The sequence below is a fragment of the Sphaerodactylus townsendi genome, linkage group LG03 (genome assembly GCF_021028975.2).
Source record: "Sphaerodactylus townsendi isolate TG3544 linkage group LG03, MPM_Stown_v2.3, whole genome shotgun sequence".
Lineage (NCBI taxonomy): Eukaryota > Metazoa > Chordata > Lepidosauria > Squamata > Sphaerodactylidae > Sphaerodactylus > Sphaerodactylus townsendi.
In genome coordinates this window covers 170,956,945-170,979,117 of record NC_059427.1, presented here as the reverse complement: position 1 = coordinate 170,979,117, position 22,173 = coordinate 170,956,945, and the positions used below count along the sequence as shown (strand labels likewise).

Below are 22,173 nucleotides of genomic sequence, written 5' to 3'. Positions count from 1 at the left end.
CTGTTATCTCCTCCCCAGCTCCGATTCTAGAACGCTCAGAAGTGTAGCTACGGAGCAAGGGTCCTGATTACGACTGTTTGTACAGATCCACCAATGTTCATGGCACTGACAGAGTTCGGTAAGCCAAAATAGGCTGGTCCCTGCCCAAAGGAGCTTACAATCATTTGTGACAAAATGGAGGAGAAGGATGAGGGTAACAGCCAGCAGAGAGAAGGGAGGGAAAGAAGAGGCAAGAGTCACACCAGGATGAATGAGAACAAATGTGGCTGCCAGTATGCCTTTCAGTTGGGAAGTGAGGCAGAGGAGATAGCCGAGTTGAAGCTCCAGGATAGCAGATTCAGTCTTGGCTTGGCTTGCCCACGGTCTCAGACAGAGAGAGGTTTCAGCAGGTTTTCCAGCCTTGTGATTGAAAACTGTTTAACTGGAGAGGCAGCTCCAGCCTGAAACTTTTTTGTATACCACTAACCAAGTGCTCCACCACAGGAAACCCCCCCCCCCTGTAAACAAAAACAGAGAGAGGTGTGGATCCATATGTTTCCTATGTAAAACAAATGAGACTATACTCTGTTCTGCAGAAAGATGATAGTGGGTTTATATATTCCTCCGCCAAAGAACAAAGCATGCCAGACCTTCTTTGTTGCAGAATGCTCTGCCTGGGTCCTAGTGCCGACCTAGCCCTGCTCCCCACCACACATTTGAAAGTCATTCAGCGAACCATAAACGCTCTTGAATCAAAGCACCATGCGTTTGACAAAGGCGGTGTGTAAAAATGAATTCCAATTCTCGTATTCGCAATGCGGAACCGTACAATTTTCTCAACCACTGCACCTCAACTGGCCGTACTATCATTTCTCTGTGAAACTGAGCATAAGCTGAACAATTGGAGACAGCAACAGGTCCATCAAGCAGCTGAGTTGGAATGGGAAGAGGAGAGGAGAGGTAGCAGTCGGGGGTTCAAGGATGGGCAGTGAAGATTTGGCTGTGAATGTGAAAACAGTTGGACTGGGTCAGACTCAGACAGAGAGAGGAGGCCAGTGAAGGGGATTAGGTCCTGGACACAGAGGAATATATTTCAGATCACATTCATCCTCAGGGCTGTATGGTGATGGAGAGTTCCATCAAAATGCAGCTAAGTTATGGTGACCCTGTACGTAAGAGGCAAACGGTGGTGGTTTGCCATTGCTTGCCTCAATATAACAACCCTGGACTTCCCATCCAAATACTATTGAAGCCTGGCCCTGCTTAGCTTCTGAGATCTGATGAGATTGGACTAGCCTGGCCCATTCGCTATGACTCAAGGTATGGGAGGTGTTTTTTGACAGTGCAGCAACCTTAAGTTCTGGAGGATCTTTTAGGGGCCTCTCCCCCAGCATATGGTTGAGGCACTGGCACAAGTTTCCTGGAGCTACCATTTTGCAAACACTTCTGGCAGCGGACACATTCTCCATCATTAAAGGCACCGTGATTTATTTAAAAGATGTATCTATCTGCCATCTTTCTTTGTTAACAGGAAACTCAAGGCAGTTTCTAGAGAATGAATACAAATCACATCAGAAGAAGAAGAAGAGTTTGGATTTGTACCCCCCTTTCTCTCCTGTAAGGAGACTCAAATGGGCTTACAATCTCCTCCCCCTCCTCAACAAACACCCTTTGAGGTGGGTGGGGCTGAGAGAGCTCTGAAGAACTGTGACTAGCCCAAGATCACCCAACTGGCATGTGTTGGAGTGCACAAGCTAATCTCGTCCACCAGATAAGCCTCCACAGCTCAAGTGGCAGAGCAGGGAATCAAACCTGATTCTCCAGATTAGCTTGCACCTGATCTTTTATTTTTATTTTATTTATTTATTAATTAGGTTTATAGACCACCCTCCCCCGAAGGGCTCAGGGCGGTGAACACACACAGATAGAGCACAATAATAATTTAAACCACAACATCAATAAATACAGGCTCTAATAATTAAAAATAAACCCTATCTCATCTTAAAAGCAGCATTAAAATTGGTATTAAAACAAGAATGGCATCTACTATCAGTTCCTCTAATCCCAGAAAGAGGGGAGAGACGGTAGAATCCACTTGATGTTGTATAGGGAGGGAGCCCCCATCAACGGCTAGCCTCCCCAAAGGCCCGGCGGAACAGCTCCGTCTTACAGGCCCTGCGGAACTCGATGAGATCACGCAGGGCCCGGACTGTTGGTGGAAGGCTTAACCACTAAGCCACGCTGGCTCTCAGAAACTAGGGAGCCCAATATTTTCCCTAGATTAAAAGCCAATAGTCAAAAAGAATCCATGCCTGCCTTCAAGGCAATTCTACAAACTAGGTCCCATTAAAAGCTCCCTTTAGAAAGAACCACGCACTGGGATCAGTGTCACTAAAGTCGCCAACTCCGGGTTAGGAAATTCCCAGAGAATTTGGGAGTTGAGCCTAGGGAGGGCGGAGTTTGGGCAGAGACTTCAGGTGGGTCCACTGCCATGGGGTCCCCCCTCCAAAGCGACCATTTTCTCCAGGGGAACAGATCTTTCTAGTTTGAAAATCCACTATAATCCCAGGACGTCACCAGGTCCTACCTGGAGGTTGGCCCCCCTATGACGGGTTGACGGGGCTGGTGTGAAAGGGCCTTGGTGCTCACACAGCGGCCCTTGGACCCCCCCCCCCCCCACCGCAACAACCATCTAACTCTAAAGGGGGACGGGGATAACCGTTTAGAAAGAAATCATCTTTAACAAACGACACAGCAGGGTACTATTCTACTCGCTAGATTTTACTTTTGCAATCACAGCTGCAAAATGAAGAGGAGGGGCTGTTCTCCCCCCCCCCCCCCCCCCCAGCTTTGGTGACCGACACCAATCCTAGCCCCCGCCCGTCCCCTGCCGTTAAACAGAGGGACCATAAAAAAGCTAGAAATGCCAAGACGGATGATTTTTACAATCCCTGAAAATGGCTTTTGATCGGCTGTTTTCATTTGCTTCTCCCCGCCAATAGTTTTGACTTTATCGTCATGGCCTTTAGGCACAAACTATTAAGGAACTAACATATTCATAAGGATGGCAGGCCACAGATAAAGAGCTTTGGCTCTAGAGCACTAACTCCGAAACAAAGATGTGAATGGTTGTTGTGACGACCCTATTAATTAAAAAAAAATAGTTTATGGCGCTCTTCTACACTGTTTATCACCCCGGGCCCCATGAGCATATCTTTATTACACATATCTTGGTGTTACTGAGCACTGCGCCAACTATCATAGCAGAAAAGGTGTTAAGTAGAGACTTCTGAGGCCAGAAGTTTCAATCTTTTTTTTATTCCTCTACACCGGTAGTTTTCCCAAAGTGTATTCACAGGAAGTCTAGAAGTTTATCTCCCCAGTCATAAAGCCTTTTGAAGGAGAGGGGGCCCTACCTAGAAAAGGAACACAGTATCAAACTGGAAGCCATAGTTTTTATGTTACTACTGGTTTTCTATGCTCAAAAGGCCTGGTACCTGAAAGGGAGCTACACCACTTACTAGCTATGGCCCCAGCCTTGCAATGGCCACCTTGTGGAAGACTCCCAGGTGCCTGGCACTAGGCAAACTATGTAAAATAAAATTGTCCAGGATTCTGTTTTTATAAAAGTAACAGGGCGATATGATAATAAGGAAGGCAGTTATTAAGGAAACAGGACCATAAGAACATAAGAACAAGCCAGCTGGATCAGACCAAAGTCCATCTAGTCCAGCTCTCTGCTACTCGCAGTGGCCCACCAGGTGCCTTTGGGAGCTCACATGTAGGATGTGAACGCAATGGCCTTCTGCGGCTGTTGCTCCCGATCACCTGGTCTGTTAAGGCATTTGCAATCTCAGATCAAGGAGGATCAAGATTGGTAGCCATAAATCGACTTCTCCTCCATAAATCTGTCCAAGCCCCTTATAAAGCTAAGCCCCTTTTAAAGCTAACAAAGCTAAGCCCCTTTTAAAGACCGTGGACTTTTACTTTTCCCCTTCAACAAGCTGCAGCCAAATTACAGAAACCCCATCGGATGCTCAAGGTAAAAGACCTCCAAGGGAGGCTTGCAGTTGCCTGTTGACCCTTGGAGGTCTCCCTTCCAAATACTGGGCACTGCAGTTCAAGAAGGATATTGACAAGCTGGAACGGGTCCATAGGAGATCAACCAAAATGGTAAGAGGTCTGGAACCCATGCCCGGCCTATGAGGAGAGGCTTAGGGAGCTCGGGATGTTTAGTCTGGAGAAGAGAAGGTTAAGAGGTGATATGATAGGCCTGTTTAGATAGTTGAAGGGATGTTATGTTGGTGAGGGAGCAAGCTTGTTTTCTGCGGCTCCAGAGACTAGGACCAGGAGTAATGGGTTCAAGGTGAAGGAAAAGAGATTCCACCTAAACAGCAGGAAAAACCTCCTGACAGTAAGGGCTGTTCGTCAGGGGAATGCACTACCTCAGAGAGTGGTGGAGTCTCTTTCTTTAAAGGTTTTTAAACAGAGGCTGGATGGTCATCTGTCAGGAGTGCTTTAATTATGTGTTCCTGCATTGCAGGGGGTTGGACTTGATGGCTCTTGAGGCCTCTTCCAACTCCGTGATTCTAACTGCTGAGTCCCCTGCTCAAAATCTGCAGCCCCTAATTTTAAGCATCTGACACATGACTGATGGTTCATGTAGCAGAGGCTTATGTGTGTATCCAGATTCACACCATTTGACCAGCCAAGCAGTTCTGGATGTGCGCAGCAGTTATGGAAGCCAAGCAGTTGTGGAAGTGCGCAGACCTTTCTTTGAAGAACCAAACTCAAAGGAAACCAATTCTATACTTACAGCAGAAGCCAGCTGTGCCTTGCATGGATTGATGGAATCAACCATGATGCCAGTAACCCCCTTCCTATCAGGGAAACTTGTCCACTTTGTTTTAAGAATTGGAAATGGATTTAAACTTATTCAACAAAGAGTCTGTATGCTATTTTAGAAATTAAAAGACAGGCTGCTTGAAACATGGGGTCGTCCGGAGACCATCCTGGGTTTATCATCTCAATATTTCATAAGAACATAAGAACATAAGAACTAGCCTGCCGGATCAGACCAGAGTCCATCTAGTCCAGCATTCTGCTACTCGCAGGGGCCCACCAGGTGCCTTTGGGAGCTCACATGCAGGAGGTGAAAGCAATGGCCTTCTGCTGCTGCTGCTCCTGAGCACCTGGTCTGCCAAGGCATTTGCAATCTGAGATCAAGGAGGATCAAGATTGATAGCCATAGATTGACTTCTCCTCCATAAATCTGTCCAAGCCCTTTTTAAAGCTATCCAGGTTAGTGGCCATCACCACCTCCTGTGGCAGCATATTCCAAACACCAATCACACGTTGTGTGAAGAAGTGTTTCCTTTTATTAGTCCTAATTCTTCCCCCCAGCATTTTCAACGGATGCCCTTTGGTTCTAGTATTGTGAGAAAGAGAGAAAAATTTCTCCCTGTCAACATTTTCTACCCCATGCATAATTTTATAGACTTCAATCATATCCCCCCTCAGACGTCTCCTCTCCAAACTAAAGAGTCCCAAACGCTGCAGCCTCTCCTCATAAGGAAGGCGCTCTAGTCCCTCAATCATCCTCGTTGCCCTTCTCTGCACTTTTTCTATCTCTTCGATATCCTTTCTGAGATGTGGTGACCAGCCAGCTTTCTTTTAGACACTGAGTCGATCACATTTTTTAAAACTTTGTTAATTTAGAAAGAAGAGTTCCATGGCTGGAAGTTTTCATTATATTCTTGGCCCATCAAGTGCTTGCTTATAGTGAAAGGTGGCCCAAGGCCTAGAGTGGCATATGGGGCAAATGTCCTGGGGGGTGCCCATTTAATCACACGGGGGGGGGGGCAAAAAATCACCCCCATACCCCTGTTGTGGAGAGGTGCCCCCGCCTGGCAGTCCCCCCTCTGCCGCTGGCCATAGTGACCCCCTCTGGGTTCTTCCGGCCCATTGCAACCTTCCTAGCTTCAGCGGAGGAGGTTTCAGCGTGCCCGCAGTTGGCCTCCCCTCCCTTGGCCTGGCCTGGCCTGGCAGTCCTGCCCCGGAGGCCGCTTGGCTGGTTTGGTAAGGTGGGTCCTCCTTGTTGAGTTTCGGGGCAAAGGAAAGAATGTGAGAAGGTATGAGAGGGTGGCTGCCTGGGGAGGGGGGGGGACTCCGTTCTTGCCTCAGGCTCCATTTTCTATCAATATGCCACTGACGTTGTTACCAGCAGGAAAATAGGAAAAATATTTTCCTGAGCCTGCCACTGAACTACACTGGCTAAGGATCAGAGCAAAGAGACAAGTGTTGTCCAAAAGCCCCCACAAGTCCTGAAAAGAACATGTATATACAAATGTGCTGAAATTTCACATGGTTTCCTTCTTGCCTTTTTCCCTTTTAAGGTTTAATGTAAGCCCCTCAGTGTTGGATTTATTATTTGCCAAATGTTTAGGATTATACTTTAGCTAGGTTCTCCAGTTGCTTTAAGGTTTTGTTACTGTTAATTTAGGATTCTCTTGCTTATACGTTTATATGGGCTTGTACTGTATTGGAGGTTCTTTGTTATAAGGTTAAGGGATTCTATAGAGTTACTTTAAGTGATAGACAAGAAGAGAAATGGATTAGAAATACTCTTCTTACTTTATTGTATTAATAGAAGAAGCCTCTTAGGAGTGTAATATTTTTATGTTAGCTAGGTAACAAGGAAGTAGATCCAGAAAGTACGAAATAAGGAACAACTCCTTCTTACAATCTGATAAATTTGTCAACTTCAACAAAAGACCTTTTTGGACTTACAAGGAGTGCCTTGGCTGTTTGAAGGACATCACCCTACTTCCCATTGGACTATTTGAATTTTCACTTCTAGGATCTCAAGACCCATTGGACTATTGAAGTTTCCACTTCTAGGATCTCAAGATTCATTGGCAGCCTTTTCTTCTGGGACTTAATCCCATCAGCAAAAACAAAAAACTGTCTTCCTCCTCTTTGTTTTAAATTGTCTGTATTATGTGGCAGGGGACTGCCCCCTTCCTCCTCTGATTGGGTGAAAAACTGTATAAAAAGGGCTGTGTTTCGTTCTGTAGTGGGCAGTCTGGCCTGGAAAGAGCTTGAAATCACAATAAAGAACCTCTGCTCTGAAGGCAGCCTGCCTCTGCATCCACTCACTGCTGCCAAAGCTGAAATCACTCTGAAATCACTTTCTAGTTACCCCTGGCTGTGGGTAACAAGGTGGGCATAGGGAATAATTCATGTATTCATGTCCTCACAATGCTTCATGGATGGTGCAGTTACTTTAGGGAGGAAAGGTCTCCCTTTCCCTAGACCACCCCATAACATTCATCCTGCATCATGATAAAATAGCTGCTTCAATTGGCTGCCTTTGTGCATTCAGGTCCCAACAGCATATGAAGCAACTTATGCAAGGAAGTGGTTGCTCTATGTACACACAACTGTTTGACATGGTGTTTGATGCAGAGTTTGATGCAGAGAGATGAGTCAATCCAGCAAGGGGCTTGACTTGTATATAAAACAAAACCGATTGTGGCAAATTGAAATATCGATCACACACATTTCCAAGTTTCAAAATATCTTCCTGCTTCCAAGTCAAGTCATTTTACCTGTGAAACAGACTTCCCCCCAAATCTCTGTGAGGCTTCAAAGCTACACAGATAAGATCCAGCATAAGCAAATCTACTATGCTAAAAATATATATATAGCAACTTGGACCATGCCCACGGAGAAAAAAATAATTTTGCTTTGAGACTGCCAGCCTGAAAGAAAGTTGTGTTGCATTTTTATTTTTTGTACCACGCCTAACTATTTCAGGCACTTCATAAATAAAGAGTAATCATTTGTCTAAAGTATGCAAATAGAGCAAAACTCCACTTGTTTCTTTAATCTGCCAATTAGCAGTATTATTATTATTATTATTATTATTATTATTATTATTATTATTATTATTATTATTATTATTATTATTATTATTATTTGTTTAATTTAATATACTGCCCTATCCCTGAAGGGCTCAATGAGTATGCACCTCATTGATAACTAACACACTGACCACTGAAAAGCCTGCTTTTCCCATCCTTACCAAAGTCCACCATAGCTGAATAGAAGAGCTAATGCTGAGAAATGGTGGTGGGGAGACCACCATTTATACTCCATCTATACTCCACATGCTTTCCCAACATCAGATCCTCTGAAGATGCCAGCCACAGATGCAGGCGAAACGTCAGGAGAGAATGCTGCTAGAACACGGCCATACAGCCCGGAAACCACACAGCACCCAGGTGGTGGGGAGAGCTTCAACACGCTCCCCCCCCCCACAGCCCAAGAAACTTGACCATGATTGGCTTTGCTGGCACCAAGGGTATTCAGCACTGCCCCATATGGCTTTTTTTAAAGGTGATTCGGCTTTACCAAATCACAACCCCTACTCAGTACTTAAGTTGGGACTGCCATATTTGGTATAATCTGCAGAAAGAGACAGACACTTGCCAGTCTTCTCCCCTGAAGCTGGACACCTCTTAACATGCTGTTTCACATCTGCTAGAAGTTCCACATTATATATGCTATATCAGATAATCAGTGTAAAAAGTCCTGGATATGACGCACTAGAACAGACCTGGGCATTATACGGCCCGCGGGCCACATCCGGCCCGCTGGATGACCCTGACTGGCCCCCCTGCCTTTTGGCCCGGCCCTCCACAATATTTTCTGTTTCTTATGCAGCCCCATGGAAAAAATAATTGCCCACCCCTGCACTAGAAAAAGAAGAGTGTGGATTTATAACCGCTTTGCTCAACTATAAGAAGTCTCAAAGCAGCTTACAAACTCTTTCCCTTCCTCCCCCCACAACAGAGGTAGATGGGGTTGAGAGAGAGCTGAGAGAACTGTGATTAGCCCAAGATCACCCAGCAGGCTGCATCTGGAGAAATGGGGAAAGAAACCCAGTTCTTCAGTTTAGACTCCACCCCTCTGAACCTCTAACGCCACACCAGCTCACTAAAAACATTAAATTCAAATTATGCACCAAAAAGCCAAGTACTTCAACCTGCATCAATTTATACTAAGCCAATTTGCATATATTTCCTTACTGTACATAATTGATTCTTCTGTTGGTCACAGGACAAGGTCTAAGACGGACAGTGAAGTCCCGTATCCTTTGGAAATCCTGCTAAGCCTTTCCTAGCAGCAGAAATTTCATTAGGCGTCACTTATTTTCCCTTTGTCTACCGCTGATAGGAGGTGATAAATTCCCTCCCACTCTTTCAAGGCTTCCTTGGCAGAAAAATGCTAGAAACTTGCCTTTTAAAAAAAAAAATCAGATCTGAGATTTCCAGGATGACGAATTACAGACCAAATGTCATGTTCTCCTCCCATTCTTTGCTTTACCATAAGGCAGCTAGTCTGAAATTAATTTCTCAATTGGAAAGTTACTGCATATGCATTGTTGCCATTGGGCATCATTCAATCAATATAACAGATGAAAGGTTTGTTGCACTGAACTTGGCTCTTATCACTCTCTGCTGTGTTCACCCACCTCATTTACAACTGGTTTGCATGAGTTCAGCATCAGGTTGGCAATCTAGCAAATATAGGAACTGGAGAGCTGCCGTGGAAGAGATTTGCCAGGGCACTTACCTTCTTCTTGTTTGCTGTCCTCTAACTTAGGGGCCTCTGTTTCCTCCTCCATCATAGCAGCCAAGGGCTACAAAGCAAGAAGGGAGATATGAGTCTCTGAGAGTTGTGTATGACTTCTCTTTAAATGTAATGAAGAAGAGTTTGGATTTATATCCCACCTTTCTCTCCTGTAAGGAGACTCGAGGTGGCTTACAAGCTCCTTTCCCTTCCTCTCCCCATAACAGACACCCTGTGAGGTAGGTGGGGCTGAAACAGTTCACGAGAGAACTGTGACTAGCCCAAGGTCACCCAGCAGGAATGTAGGAGTGCGGAAACACAACTGGTTCACCAGATAAGCCTCCACCACTCAGGTGGAGGAGCGTGGAATCAAATCCGGTTCTCCAGATTAGAATCCACCAGCTCTTGACCATTACACCACACTGGCTCTCATGGGGTAAAGAAGCATTTCCTTTTGTCTGTCCTGAACCTATTGCCTATCAACTTAATTAAATGCCGATGAGTTCTAGTCATCATGGAAGATGGAAAAAAGTTCTTGCTATGCACTTCTAGGGCTATGTTCCACATCATGCATTTTGCATTCTCCCAATCTAATGTACTGACATCCAACATGGGACATGTACTGCACTGTGAGGTCAGGATACAGGTAAGTAGATATGGAGGGGGAGAATTACACCGAACAGTGGCTGTGTTCCCAGTCCTCATGCATTTAATATGACTTCATTCTGACCTGAAAGAGGCATCAACTGAGAGGACATATTGGCACAGTGATAGCCACAGCTTTTCCTCCAGGGGAAGCTATCCAGTTCATCTAGTAAGGCACGACTTCGGGGGTGTCCAACTCTGGCGCTTCAGATGTTCATGAACTACAATTCCCATCAGCTCCTGCTGGCATGGGCAATTATGGCTGACGGGAATTGCAGTCCATGAACATCTGAAGAACTACTTCATACACCACACTTTCAACAGGGCCTATTTAGTGGTAGCTCCAACATTAAATAGAAATGCCCTCCTGCCTTTGGTTAGTTGACTGGGCGCTCTCTTTGGCAGCTTTTAGAAAGCAGCGAAATCTTCATCTCATCTTCTTGCTCTTTTACACCCCTTTTATGTCCTCTTCTGAATTTCAACTTTTAATTAATTCTTTTAAAATATGGTTTTATCTTCATTTTTACTGGAACTGTTTGTATTGTTTTCAACTTATTATTTTCAACATTATATATGCTATAGTGAGCAGTGAAGGTGGAGGTGGCTGTGTCAAAAGGCAGAGGGAAAGAAGAAGTCCAGATGGGTGGTGGCACACCTAAATTCTATCTCACATTAGCCCTTGTAACATGCTCACTCCAACTTGCCACGGAGTGCCATGCCCTACGTTTACTACGAGATATATATCACACATCCAAACGGCACACCCCAAATCTATTCCCCTTACATTCTTCTTGTCATCCTGTCCTTTCTTGCGTTCTTTATTTGCCATGACGACACCTGTTCGCAGCGTCTCAAACACAGGATCACTTCTGTTAGCTGCAGAGCAAAACAAACAAGTTAGGCTGCAGTAAACAGCAAGAGGAGATGCTGTGGCTCAGCAGCGGAAGGCCCCAGGTTGGATCCCCATCATCTCCAGTTAAAAGGAGAAAAGGAAATGAGACTCTGGAGAGCTACTGCCAGTCAGAGTAGACAATACTTACAGTGATAGACCAAAAAGGCAGTGGTGGGATCCAAAAATTTTAGTAACAGGTTCCCATGGTGGTGGGATTCAAACAGTGGCGTAGCGCCAATGGGGCTGGGCGGGGCACGACGGGGGCGTGGCCAGACATTCCGGGGCAGGGCATTAATAATTTCTCTGTTACTGTAAAAAACTCTTACTGTAAAAAAAAAGTTCCTAATTTCCAGCTGGTATCTTTCTGTCCATAATTTAAACTCATTATAGCAAGTCCTATCATCTACTGCCAACAGAAACAACTACTTCTCCTCTAACTGACTGCCTGTCAAATACGTAATACTTTCAAATACTTAATTTTGTTTCTAGAAATCAAAAGAAGGGTACTTTCCTTAAACAAGGAACTTGACCATATTTCTAAAACATGTTTTTAAAACAGCCCAACAGGGAGAATGATCCCATTTTCTACCTTCGCTAACCAGCCACATAGGAAACAACAGGACTTTGTGATTTTTTGGACCTAATGGAATTTCTAACAGAAAAGCAGACCCAATTAGTAACCCCCTCTCGGCACACACCAATAATTAGTAACCCACTCTCGGGAACTGGTGAGAACCTGCTGGATCCCACCTCTGCAAAAAGGGTCTGACTCAGTAAATGGCACCTCCGTGTGCTCCTGTGAAAGAGGGCCATCACAGGATGGTCAAGGATCCGAGGGGTTGACTTGCCTTGTTGCTGAGCGCTATACAATGGAGAGCTGTAAGCACGACGAAAACCTGGAGGCTGCAAGACAAAGAGGAGGATCACACCCTGGCGGAAGGACAGGGGGGAAAGCAGAACATGTCCCTCTACAAAACGAGGAGTGGAGACACCCTGCAAAACAGACCACTAGCAGCCCTAGTTGTTTGGAAGTACATCTTTTCTTTTCATATAACTTTTTTATGGCAGTTTCAAGAAAAACTGGAAGAAGCTGTACATTAGTGTCACCACAAGTATGAGCGTATGAATTATTTATTTTATTATTTATTTTATTAGATTTTTATGCCGCCCCATCCCCGAAGGGCTCTGGGCGGTGTACAACATATAAAATACAGTGTAATTAAATAAACGTTTAAAAGCAGCGATAAAATTTCCCAATGCATATGCCCAATATAAAACTCAAGGTTTAAATTTAAGATTTAGATTCAAGATGTCATTACACAGATTTATACAGAATTATGCAGATTTATAAAGGGAAAAAGTTGGATTTGAAAGAAAACCTGTTCTGCTTATCTAGTACATGGAATTGCTGCTCATTTTTATGTAAGTTCTCCTTCCTTCCCCCTCCCATTTCCCTCCCCTCTCATAGGTTACCCCTCCCCTTCCAGACTTCCCCTCTACATCTCTCCAGAATTATATCAATTAATTACAGAAAATTAAACAATAAAAAGCTGTCAAGTATAACTTAACTCAAGTTAAGTGGAATGACATTTTATACACATTATTTACATACTGTAGTTTGGAAGTACATCTGACTCAGTGACTCACAGTGGAAAAAATGAATTATCTTTTCAAATAGCATTTAACAATTGCGGGGGTGGGGGGAAGTGGAATAAGCTTTGCCTTGCTTGGCACACCCCTCAGGGAAAAGCCGCCACCATTTTGCACATGTGTAGTTGAGGCGGAGCAACCTGGCACAAGGCTATGCAGTGGATCCATTGGAAAAAAATGGATTTGGAGTCTTCTCTTTGCAGAGCTACAAACTAGTACAGGGTTTATGTGTTACCTTATTCTACAGACAAAGAACTTTCACACGGGGTAGGAGGGAACGCAATCACTACCAGGCTACAATTTTGGCAAGCAAGTGTATTTTTCTGCTTGCAGAGAAACACATATATTTGCAACACTCACAGCAGGTGAGTGACAGGTTGCACATTTTCTTGTGACATGTACATTCTTTTGATGTAGGGCAAAACCTGAATAGGTCTTTAGAGCTAGACAAGGATTCAGCTCCATTCAGTACTATGGATTCTCTGAACAGGCTTATGCAAAGCTTTCTGTCTCTCTGGATCCTGCAGTTCAGGTTCATTTCAGATGTTCATTAAGTTTGAGATGCACATGTGTGTCTCCTGAGTTACAGATTTTTTCCCCAAATGGTATGGGTTTGGGGAATGCCAGTATGATGACTGAGGCTGAGATTAAGCTTGGGAGAGCCACTCTTATCTCACCTCAATCTCGGGTTCTTTTCCCTCCTATTAAACTCCAGACCAGCTGATTTCTTGAAGATTTATTGTAAAAGTTCAAAACAAAGAAATAAAACATAAATGCATTTAGAGAAATTGACCAGCTGAATGCTTCTTGTGGATCTCTTGGGACCTCCAGCCAATAGGTGCTTCTCTTAGCTTAGCCCATGATAGAGTCACCTAGGCTTTGTTCCCTCACTCTCCAAGAAAACTTTTCCCGCTCGCCATGAGGTTCCCAAAACCTTTGAAGTTTCATCCTAGCACCTCTGCATAGTTTCCTGTCCTCCCTCCAGGAGATCAAAAGGCAAAGATGCTTTTCACAGTCATATGTGACTTCCCTTTACTGTAGCGATAGCATCTTCCATGACAGCCAGTCTAGAGAGACCCAATATTAGCTGGTGAAATGTCGATAAATCTCCAGTTTTCATATGCACAGCAACATATATCTCGGCCAAGTGTGCAATTCTTCTAAAATATTAACATAAATTCATGCCAGTTTGTTCAGTTGTAATCACAGGGGGAAAAACAAAATCCTAAAAGTAATGGTTTCCATTCACTCTGCAAAGGAAATGTCTGCAGCCCTCTCGGCTCCAGTCCCAATGACACAACTGCAATATTTTGAAGGTTCTGAAGTTTTTGAACACTGTCCAAGGGCCCTGTTGGGATTTTGCAAGTGTCTGGTACAGTGGCGTAGCAACCACAGGGCAGGGAGGCTGCACCCTGGGTGGAGGCGTGGCTGGGCCGTGGAGGGGGCATGGTAGGGGCGTTCCGGGGCAGGCGGCGCTGCAGCAGGGGTGCAAGGCGCGCGTGCGCTCTGGGCCAGTGGCGTAGCTGGGGAAAATGGAGCCCAGGACGAAATCTGAGTTTTGCGCCCCCTGAACCAACCTTCACCAAACCTGGGTGGTATCAGCAGGAGACTATCCTTATGATACCACCTAGGTTTAGTGAAGTTTGATTCAGAGGGTCCAAAGTTATGGACCCTCAAAATGATAGCCCCATCTACTATTAGCTCCCATTGGAAACAATGGAGGGTGGGGCCACCCCCTTATGTGGTCCATATCTTTGGACCCCCTGAACCAAACTTCACCAAACCTGGCTGGTATCATCAGGAGAGTCACCTGACGATAGCCTGAAATTCTGGTGCCGCTAGCCTAAAAACTGTGCCCCCTGCAGACCAAAATCGAGAAAAACAGTAAAAAATACAGAAAGCCACAAACAAGCCTGCAATTTTTGCGCCCACCACAAGGTGGCGCCCGGGGCACTTGTCCCCGGATGTCCCCATGGTAGCTACGCCTGTGCTCTGGGCGCAGTTTCCCCTCGCTCCGCCTCTGGTCTGTCACAACTCAGTTACAAAAGAGTTAACTGTTTGTATGTAAACAAGTTGCCGAAGTCACTGTTTATGACCTGGTCTATTGATTAGCTATTGGTCAGTGAGACAGCCATTGCTTATATGTTAGCCAGCACGTGCCTCTGAAGTTATAAAGTTAACTCTGTTTCTTTGCTTGAGCAGACATGACACCACCACCACCATGAGCACGAGACAGCAGATAGGTACCAAGATGTAACCAAATGTACAGTAATGTAGATGTGTGACAGGAAAGAAAGGATTTCTTATTTTATCTCCCTTTATAGTTTATTTTATCTATAGTTAGCAAACTCATTTATAAAAAGCAACTGAAACTCTATCTCTTCTGTTCTACTCTGTTCTACTCTGCTAATATATATATATATATATATATCCAACACACACCGACACCCCACATTGTAGTAGTCAAGCTTGGGTGTTCCTCAGGTACAGACAACTCGGGAGAGTCTATGACAGGGAGAAACAGCTTTGAGGTCAAGAAGAAACACTTACAATCTTGCCAAAGCAACGCTGAAGTTCCACATAGCTCTGGCAGCTATGGTGGATGTGGGTTTTACAGTTCTTACATCTCAAGCCATACTTGTTGTTGACTAAAACAGAAAAAACAGCAGTTAGTTTGGGGCAGGATTGAAACAAAGAACCCCCCCCCCCCCATTCAACAACTTTCTCCTAGTGGCCTATGAACAGAGGGTCCAAACAGCGCCGGGAGACAAAGCCTCCTCCGAGTGCCCCCCGGGAGCCCTGCCCATCCCTGCTGCAGGAGGCCCATGAAGCCCTGCCCACCTGCAGAGTGTACAAAATTGGGCCTCCCTCAGCCCCACCCCCTGGCCTCCCTGGAGATCAGGGATGCTGCCCCGTTCTTTTGCTTTTAGCAGGCCCTGTCCTGCCTTGAACGATCTTTTCAAGTTATGGTGAGCATTTTCAACAGTAACTTGAAAAGAGAGTCCAAGGCAGGACTAGGCCTGCTAAAAGCAGGGGGATGGGGCCACGTTCCTGATCTCCACATTTAGCAAAGGCTCATGGGTATGTTGTCGAAATGCTCACCGTAAGTTGAAAACACAGTCCAAGGCACTGATCTTGGAGATCAGGAATATGGCCCCATCCTCCTGCTTTTAGCAAGCCTAGTCCTGTCTTGGGGCATTCTGCCCTCCCTCCCAGGCTCCCTGCAGTGGGGAGGGGGGGAGGGTGCCCAGAAGAGGCTTGACTGCCAGCTGAGGAAGCAGCCTGCTCCATGCTTCCTGGAGGGAGGCTGACTCTCTGGTCATGTGGGGAGCCAATTTTGCACCCCTCAAGTGACCAGATGGCATACGCCCGGGGACATGGGTTACCCCATGCTCCTGGGCAGATACGCCACTGCCCATGCATAAGTAACAAAACCACGGACATCCTTAAGTGTAGGTCTGTCCCCAATGTATGCAAACAAAGAGGGTATGAAGTATGATCTGAATTGCAAAAGGTGCCCCAATCTCCACATTCAGCTGGGCTGAGAATAACTTTTATTTTGGCACCTTGTCTGAGGAAGAACCAACCCTGTGGCAGAAAAAAAACCTCCTTTCCCTCATCCCTCCTTCAGCATTGTAAATTTTACTCCACACCACTGCTTTTCCCTTTAACCGTAGCTCTGAACTGCGCTCTATACTGCTGCTTGACTTAGAGCAGCCCTGTGTTAAAAAGCAGAGATCTGCTGCTGTCACATGTGGATTGCCACTCCAACTGCCAACTCTTGTCTTTCAAAAATCCTGCTACCTGCTTCCAAGGAGAGGCAGAATTAGGGTTACCAGCCTCAAGAGGAGGCCTGGCATTCTTCAGGAATTACAAGTGATCTCCAGACTATAGAGATCAATTCCCCCGGAAGGAAATAGTCCCTTCAGATGGAGAAGAACATGGCAAACCATAGAGCCGTGGTGGCGAACCTTTGGCACTCCAGATGTTTGTTTGTTTGTTTGTTTGTTTGTTTGTTTATTTAATTAATTGCTTCAATTTTTATACCGCCCAATCCCCAAAGGGCTCCGGGTGGTGAACAACACAATTCAACTCAACGTCAGGCAGGAGCAAGTCATACACACAACATAAATACATGGGCTCCATCCCATATCATCAATAAAATAACTTAAAACTCATAAAAACAGCGAAAACAGTTAATTGGTCATGCTGGCAGGGGCTGATGGGAATTGTAGTCCATAACATCTGGAGTACCAAAGGTTCACCACCACTGCCATAGAGTCTAGAAGAAATCCCAGAGTGGATAGAGGCATTGGATACTCTAGGACTTTCATTTCTCCTATGTTGTACCATAGAGAGTGATTGACTGTCACATGTAAAGCCACTAAAGGCCCTAAGCCAGCTGGAGATTGAGAGAGGAATGAGACTGCTTTTGACTGGCATTCTCTCATGGGCTTCAGAATGGATGTTTTGGCAAAGTCTTATTCAGGATGCCTTTCTTTGGCACTTTCCGCATAGCAAAATGTATCACAGATTGCAGTTAGGATACAGTAACCCGTTTTCCTGTTTTCGCATTCACATGCATCCAAGCACGCAGCGATTGGAGCCCGCGGAAACAATCCAGGTTGCTGTCGCACCTTTGCCTGGAGACACATCTCTTTTTGATTTACTTCCCACCCATGCGTAGCTACGCAGGCATGCACAACTGAACCCTCACAGCCATGCTGATGTCTCATGATACGACCATCTGCACCTGTGTAGCTACGCAGATGTAAGCCACAAATTTTTTTTTAAAAAAGGAGGCAAATAAAGCACCTCCTGCCTAGCCGTTCACTTGCAAGTGGCTGCAACCCGGGTTTTTTTGGAAAAGGCTTGTGAATAGTACGATTCTCAAAAAACCCAGTTTGGGGGAAATAACACGGGGAAGACTCATGTTAGGGGCGGGATCTGTGTGAAGTTCCCCCCTTCCCCAAAATGTTTTTTTTACCATCCTACACCATGTTTATTGGCCATGCAGAGAGGGTCTAGTGAAGACGGCCAGCTAGCATCCCCCCTCCCCTCAAATAGTAATGCATCATGTATATTTTGAGCATGTGCAGAGCTCTCTCTTTCTCTTTCTTTCTCTCTGAAAAGTACCATGCTTTAAAAAGTTTGTTTCTAATAACCCCGACAGAAAGGAATAAGCAGAGGGGAGTGTGAGCGAAGCCTGGCTTATAAAACTTCTTTTTCTGGCCAGGAGGATGAAATTCTGACTGGGTCAGGGAAATTCCAAGCACAACCGTTCATCAGCAGTTAGAGGGCAGGTGACAAGGCAGTCATGCTAGATACCAAGTGTGTAGCGGGTGAGGCAAAATGAGTGAATCATTTCCCAAATTAATACCATAGAGCACATCGGAGAGTCACATATCTTCCGAGCCTTCAATTTATCAGTACAAATAGGGTGGGGATGGGAGGATAGAGTTGCCAGCTCCAAGTTGGGAAATCCTCGAGATTTTGGGCGTGGAGCCTGGGAAAGACATCAACTGGGAGGGCACATGGCAGGGTATGATGTCATAGAGTCCATCCTCCAAAGCAGCCATTTTCTCCAGGGGACTTGACCTCTGTCGTCTGGAGATTAGTTGCAATCCTGGGACATTTCCAGGAGCTACGTGGAAGTCAGCAGCCCAAGGGAGAGTGGAGGGGATATCCTGATAAACAGTTCCCTTTCTGGCCCCTCCCCCAAACTTCAAAGGAAGGAAGGAAATTATTAACTTTCTTTCCTCCTGCCCCCAAAATCTGGCAGGGAAGACTCCAGCCCCCAGCATAAACATAGGCCATGACTGCACCTCATTAAATACCATGCTGTCGTTGTGTTGTAGGAGTAGCTGGCAATAGAAGTGGCTTGTCCACATAGGAAAATCCAGTTGCAAGTAACTGCTGTAATACAATAATACAATTTCCAGTGATGTGTAGATGCAGCCTCACTGGGAAAGAGCCACCGTCCCAACTCCAATAGTCACTGACTGATCACAGGTAGGTTTGCCAGCTTTGAATGGGGAAATAACTGGAAATTTTGGAGGTGGAGCTGGGGAACTTCAGTGGGATACAATATCATAGGACCACTCTTTAAAGCAGCCATTTTCTCCAGGAGAGCTGATCTCTGTTGCCTGGTGATTGGTTGCAATAGCAGGAAATCTCCAGACCCCACCTGGAGATTGGCAATCATAACCACAGGCCAAAAAATCCCCCCCCCCCCATCTCCATGACTTATTCTGTTCTTTTCTGAAGCTATTTCCCCTACCAGCAGCGGCAATTTCTTCCAAGCATCACAAAATACGCTCCCATGACTACCACAAGTAATCATCTATTCCAGCGGAAGTCACACTAGTTGGACACCTTCCTGTCCTGCTGATATTGAAACCAGTTCTTCAACACACACACACACACACACACACACACACACACACACACACACACACTTCCAACCCCCGTTTGCTTCTTACAGGCAGGACTTACGGACTATCATGCGGGCGCAGACGTCACAAAACTTGGGCTTTTTGAAGTAATGATCCTTGAACTTGTGGGGTTTGTCGTTGACTGGTTTTTCCGGCTCAGGTGGTGGCTCAGGTTCCTCTTCTTCTTCCTCCTCCTCCTCCTCATAGTAGTAGATGGGCCCCCCTGAGGGGGTGACCAGCTCCCCATTGGCCTGGAGTTCCTCCTCGATGGGCTCCTCCTTGGGCTTGCGTTGGAAAAGTTTCTTTAGCCTCTGCAGCTGAGGGGCCAAGGTGGGGTGGGGAGGCGGGGACAGGGCAGGATGGGGCGGGCCGGGAGTGGGTGGGTGGGAGGGTGAGTGGACGGGTGGGTGGGTGGAAATAAGCATCTGACTGATGCCAACCAAGATCCCTGGCAACCAGTGCCCTTAGCATGCATGTCTCTGGCCCATTCATGAGAAGATACAGAGGTGGTAACAAAATGGCAGGAACACCCAGGACACTGGAGATAAAGCCAGCATTTGCTTTCTGTGCTCCTGCAGTTATGTGAACAACTGCCCAAAGTACACACACAGCAGCCATGGACTCTCCACCACACTTTGGAAACGACAACGCATAGCAAACTCCTTCTCATGGCCTCTCAGTGGTGTGAAGAGAAGCCAACCATGGTGAGAGCCAACCATGGTGAGAAGTTAAATGTCCAGCCTGACAGGAAGAGCTGCAGCATAAGCAAAGCTGGGCTTAGGGACCAATTTCCACAGAAAAGCCTTTCCAGCCTGGCCAGCGACCAATCGAATTTGTTGCTGATGATGCTTATCAGCCTTTCAGCCAATCAACTGCTTCATAACAAATCAATAAAGCACTGTGAAGGGTTTCACCTCAGAACTGCTGCTTAGGACAACCCTGTGTGGCAGGTTTATATTGTCATCACAGGGCAGGGAATGAAGTGAGGCTGAAAAATTTGGGGCAGGGAATGAAGTGAGGGCGAAAAAAATAGCAGCTTGCCAAAGGCGATTTAGTGATTTACATTATTGATTTAAAACATTTTATTAGAGACAAGAAGCTATTTCGTGGCATAACTGGAACCAGAGACTAGCTATCCAGTATATTGTTATCCAGTATAAATCAGCCCCATTTAGCTAAGTATGTGTATTAACAAAACGACATGGGTACTTTTGGGGAAAATGCTGAAGGAAATATTGCTTTCCAGTTTAGTAAAAGTTGCCCCTTGTTTTTTTGGAGGAGAGGCCTCATTTAATATTTTGATGCCATCTCCTGGCCCCCTTCCTCTCCTGGCCCCCTTCCTCTCCCAAGCGGACCTAGCCACTGTGATCCATGCAACGGTCACCTCCAGGCTAGACTATTGTAACTCGCTCTACGCTGGCCTTCCCTTGCGCTTGATCCGGAGACTGAAACTGGTCCAACATGTGGCGGCGCGCTTGCTCACAGGCAGCGCCAGTTGGGATCATATTCAGCCTGTGTTGCGCCGGCTACATTGGCTCCCAGTGGAGTTCCGGATCGTTTTCAAGGTGTTGGTGTTGACCTTTAAGGCCTTATACGGCCTGGGACCCTCGTATCTTCGAGACCGCATCACCCCATATGTTCCCACACGGCCTCTTCATTCAGCAGAGGCCAATTTACTGGTGGTCCCCAGCCCCTCGATGATGCGGCTGACCTCCACACCTGCCGGAGCCAGTGACTTTTACAGCTCCCTGGCCCCGGCCTGGTGGGAGGAAGCTTTTTCCTTCCTCCAGCTGTCCGGAGCCCTCGCGGGGACCTTAGTGAGATTCTCACAGGGCCTGTAAGATGGAGCTGTTCGCCCGGAGCGCTTTGGAGGGACCAGTCAGCTGATAGTGCCTTCTTCCTGGCCCCTTCAGCCCTGGGCCTATAACATCTGAGGGGATCTGCCGTTCCTCCCTTGGGGGGAGGATTTGATGTTAGGTTATCGGGCGTCACCCACGCTTTTATTTATGCTTTATTTAAGTGCTAATGTTTAGATAGTCTCCGCTGCTTTTATAAGTTTTAGCTAATTTATGATGATTTTATGATTGTATTTATTATATGCTGTACACCGCCCAGAGCCCTTCGGGGATGGGGCGGTATAGAAGCTCAAAGTATAAATAAATAAATAAATAAATTAAAATATGATTTAAGAAGGGGATTACCATCTCCAGGTAGGGCCTGGAATTCTCCAAAATTACACCGGATCTCCAGACTACAGATATTAGCTTCCCTGCTGGAAATGGCAGCTTCTGGGGGTGGGTTCTAGCCCCACTGAGCTCTTCCTCTGCAAATGTTGCCCTCTTCAGGCAGCACACACAAATCTCCAAGGATTTCCCAAACTGAAGTTGGCAACCCTATTTGAGAACCAAGATAGCTTTAAAACAAAAAGCAAACACACCCTCATTTTGCATCCTCACTGGTATTCGCTCCACAGCGAACCATCAATCAACTTTTTTAAAGGGATGTCATGTTGGTGAGGGAGCAAGCTTGTTTTCTGCTGCTCCAGAGACTAGGAACAGGAGTAAGGGGTTCAAGGTGAAGGAAAAGGGATTCCACCTAAACAGCAGGAAAAACCTCCTGACAATAAGGGCTGTTCGTCAGGGGAATGCACTACCGCGGAGAGTGGTGGAGTCTCTTTCTTTAAAGGTTTTTAAGCAGAGGCTGGATGATCATTTGTCAGGAGTGCTTTAATTATGTGTTCCTGCATTGCAGGGGGTTGGACTTGATGGCTCTTGAGGCCTCTTCCAACTCTGTGATTCTAACTGCTGAGTCCCCTGCTCAAAATCTGCAGCCCCTAATTTTAAGCATCTGACACATGACTGATTGTTCATGTAGCAGAGGCTTATGTGTGTATCCAGATTCACACCATTTGACCAGCCAAGCAGTTCTGGATGTGCA

The 22,173-nt window shown here is 46.0% G+C and overlaps 1 protein-coding gene across 1 annotated transcript in view; it reads right to left on the bottom strand.

Moving 5' to 3' along the window:
* Positions 1-2,671: 2,671 nt before the first annotated feature.
* Positions 2,672-22,173, bottom strand: part of LOC125428023 (SH3 and cysteine-rich domain-containing protein 3-like) — a 31,813-nt gene continuing 12,311 nt past the window's right edge. The window contains exons 3-9 of the mRNA XM_048487599.1: positions 19,298-19,553; positions 15,353-15,450; positions 12,001-12,055; positions 11,045-11,136; positions 9,619-9,685; positions 5,861-6,072; positions 2,672-2,677 (exon numbers count right to left, since the gene is read on the bottom strand). Of these exons, the coding sequence (XP_048343556.1) occupies positions 2,672-2,677; positions 5,861-6,072; positions 9,619-9,685; positions 11,045-11,136; positions 12,001-12,055; positions 15,353-15,450; positions 19,298-19,553 (786 nt within the window). The remainder of the gene's footprint in view (positions 2,678-5,860; positions 6,073-9,618; positions 9,686-11,044; positions 11,137-12,000; positions 12,056-15,352; positions 15,451-19,297; positions 19,554-22,173) is intronic.